The sequence below is a fragment of the Eurypyga helias genome, unplaced genomic scaffold (assembly GCF_000690775.1).
Source record: "Eurypyga helias isolate BGI_N326 unplaced genomic scaffold, ASM69077v1 scaffold23073, whole genome shotgun sequence".
In the NCBI taxonomy this organism is placed as follows: domain Eukaryota; kingdom Metazoa; phylum Chordata; class Aves; order Eurypygiformes; family Eurypygidae; genus Eurypyga; species Eurypyga helias.
Genome location: NW_010242149.1, coordinates 1 through 1,673, shown reverse-complemented (window position 1 = coordinate 1,673; position 1,673 = coordinate 1). Strand labels below are relative to the sequence as shown.

Below are 1,673 nucleotides of genomic sequence, written 5' to 3'. Positions count from 1 at the left end.
GCCGGGTATTTCGGCTCCATATTAATGAAAATCATTAAACTTCATGATAGGATTTAATTATAACTTGTTTCTGGATCCGTTTTTTCAAGAACGGGATCCGGTGGGTGGTGCAGACAGCACGGTGTTTCACTCGCTGTACGTATCACAGCTTAACGCTGCCCCTACTAATCGGACAACTCCAAGTAGTAGAGTGACCCCAAAACATTCCCCGTGCGATCACCTTGGCGTGGCCGCCGGCCGGGGCCACCGTGCCCAGGCCAGGACGTGCGGGAGAGGCGGGGGGGCCCGGCGCAGGGGAGAAATCCCCGAGGGTCCACTCGTGCATTTGCTTTTCCTGCTTGGGATGGGGAAGACCGTGCGCTCCGTCGCTGACCACTGGAACCTCCTTGTTTGGGGACGTTACTGTAGCAGAGGGATGCAAACGGAATGCTCTCCCGTCGTTGACCGGCCCCCCACTTTTCCCCGCATCCCGAGCAAAGGAGGGTTTAGCGGCAGAAGGAAGGAACCAGGACGGTTTGGGATGGTTTTTTCTTCCCTGCAAATATTGTCCTTAACCGTCGTTTTTTCTTAGGGAACACGAAAAAGAAGTGCAGAATCGGAAAAGGGGGAAGCGGCCCAGGGGCAGGCCCAGGAAACACGTGGTGAGTCCTGGTGGAAATCCACGCTCTGGGTGGGGGGCTCCGGCCTTGGAAGGCACCAGCGAGTCCGTCCACAGCACGGGGAGGTGGATGCCCAGGCTCTGGAGGGTGGTGAGGACACAGCGGTGCCCGCAGACCCCGGGACGGGCGGGTCGATGAGGAGGACGTCTCTCCATCCCTGCGGTGGTGCAGATGGAGACAAGGGTTCCCTGGAACCGGGGTCCCGCCTGGGTTCTGAGCCTGGTCGGTTCGTACTGTATGCTCCCAATTCCATTTTCGCAGAGGACGAGCGGGTCAGCTAACGCGGGGAGGAGCCTGCGCGCGTCGGAGGCACCCGGTTGGCAACGCCGGCCGAGCCGCGATGCCCCTAATGGGTCTTGGTAATGTCTGTTAACTCCTTCCCTGTCTGTTGCTTCGCAGGAACCAGAGATGCCTACAAAAACTAAGTCAAGTAGCTCCTCTTCCTCCACATCCTCCTCTTCCTCCTCCTCTGATGAAGAGGATGACAGTGACCTGGAAGCAAAGAGAGGTCCCCGCAGCAGAGACACTCACCCGGTACCGCAGAAGAAAGCTCAGATTCTGGTGGCGAAGCCCGAAACGAAAGACACTTCCAGGAAGAAGCGTGGGCGGAAACCTCTTCCCCCGGAGCAGAAAGCGGCTCGAAGGACCGTGAACCTGACAAAACTGCTGAAAACATCCCGGAAGGAGGTGGGCAGCAGCACCAAGCCGATGGGGAAGCTGCAGCCCCCCCACAGCACCCAGGGCTCGGGCATGGCCATGCTGAAGGACTCGCCGAGCGCCTTGGCTGGGCTGGGCTCGGGGGGCTCACCCGCAGAAAACCTGCCCAACATGCTGAAGAGCGGCTCCGCGAGCCCGACGCGGGCCATCAGCTGGCAGAGCTCCATCGTCCACTACATGAACAGGATGTCCCAAAGCCAGAACTCGGCCGAGACCTCGCCCCTGGGGAGGCTGGCGCTGAAGTCCCAGGCGTCCAGTAAAAGCGGCTTAGGGCTGGACCTAAAAATGAGGAACCAG

The 1,673-nt window shown here is 59.5% G+C and overlaps 1 protein-coding gene across 1 annotated transcript in view; it reads left to right on the top strand.

Moving 5' to 3' along the window:
* The window catches only part of LOC104507648 (chromobox protein homolog 2-like), a gene marked incomplete at its 3' end in the record, with an annotated part of 2,264 nt that extends 594 nt beyond the window's left edge, over positions 1-1,670 (top strand). The window contains exons 2-3 of the mRNA XM_010148995.1: positions 572-641; positions 1,059-1,670. Of these exons, the coding sequence (XP_010147297.1) occupies positions 1,068-1,670 (603 nt within the window). The remainder of the gene's footprint in view (positions 1-571; positions 642-1,058) is intronic.
* Positions 1,671-1,673: the final 3 nt, after the last annotated feature.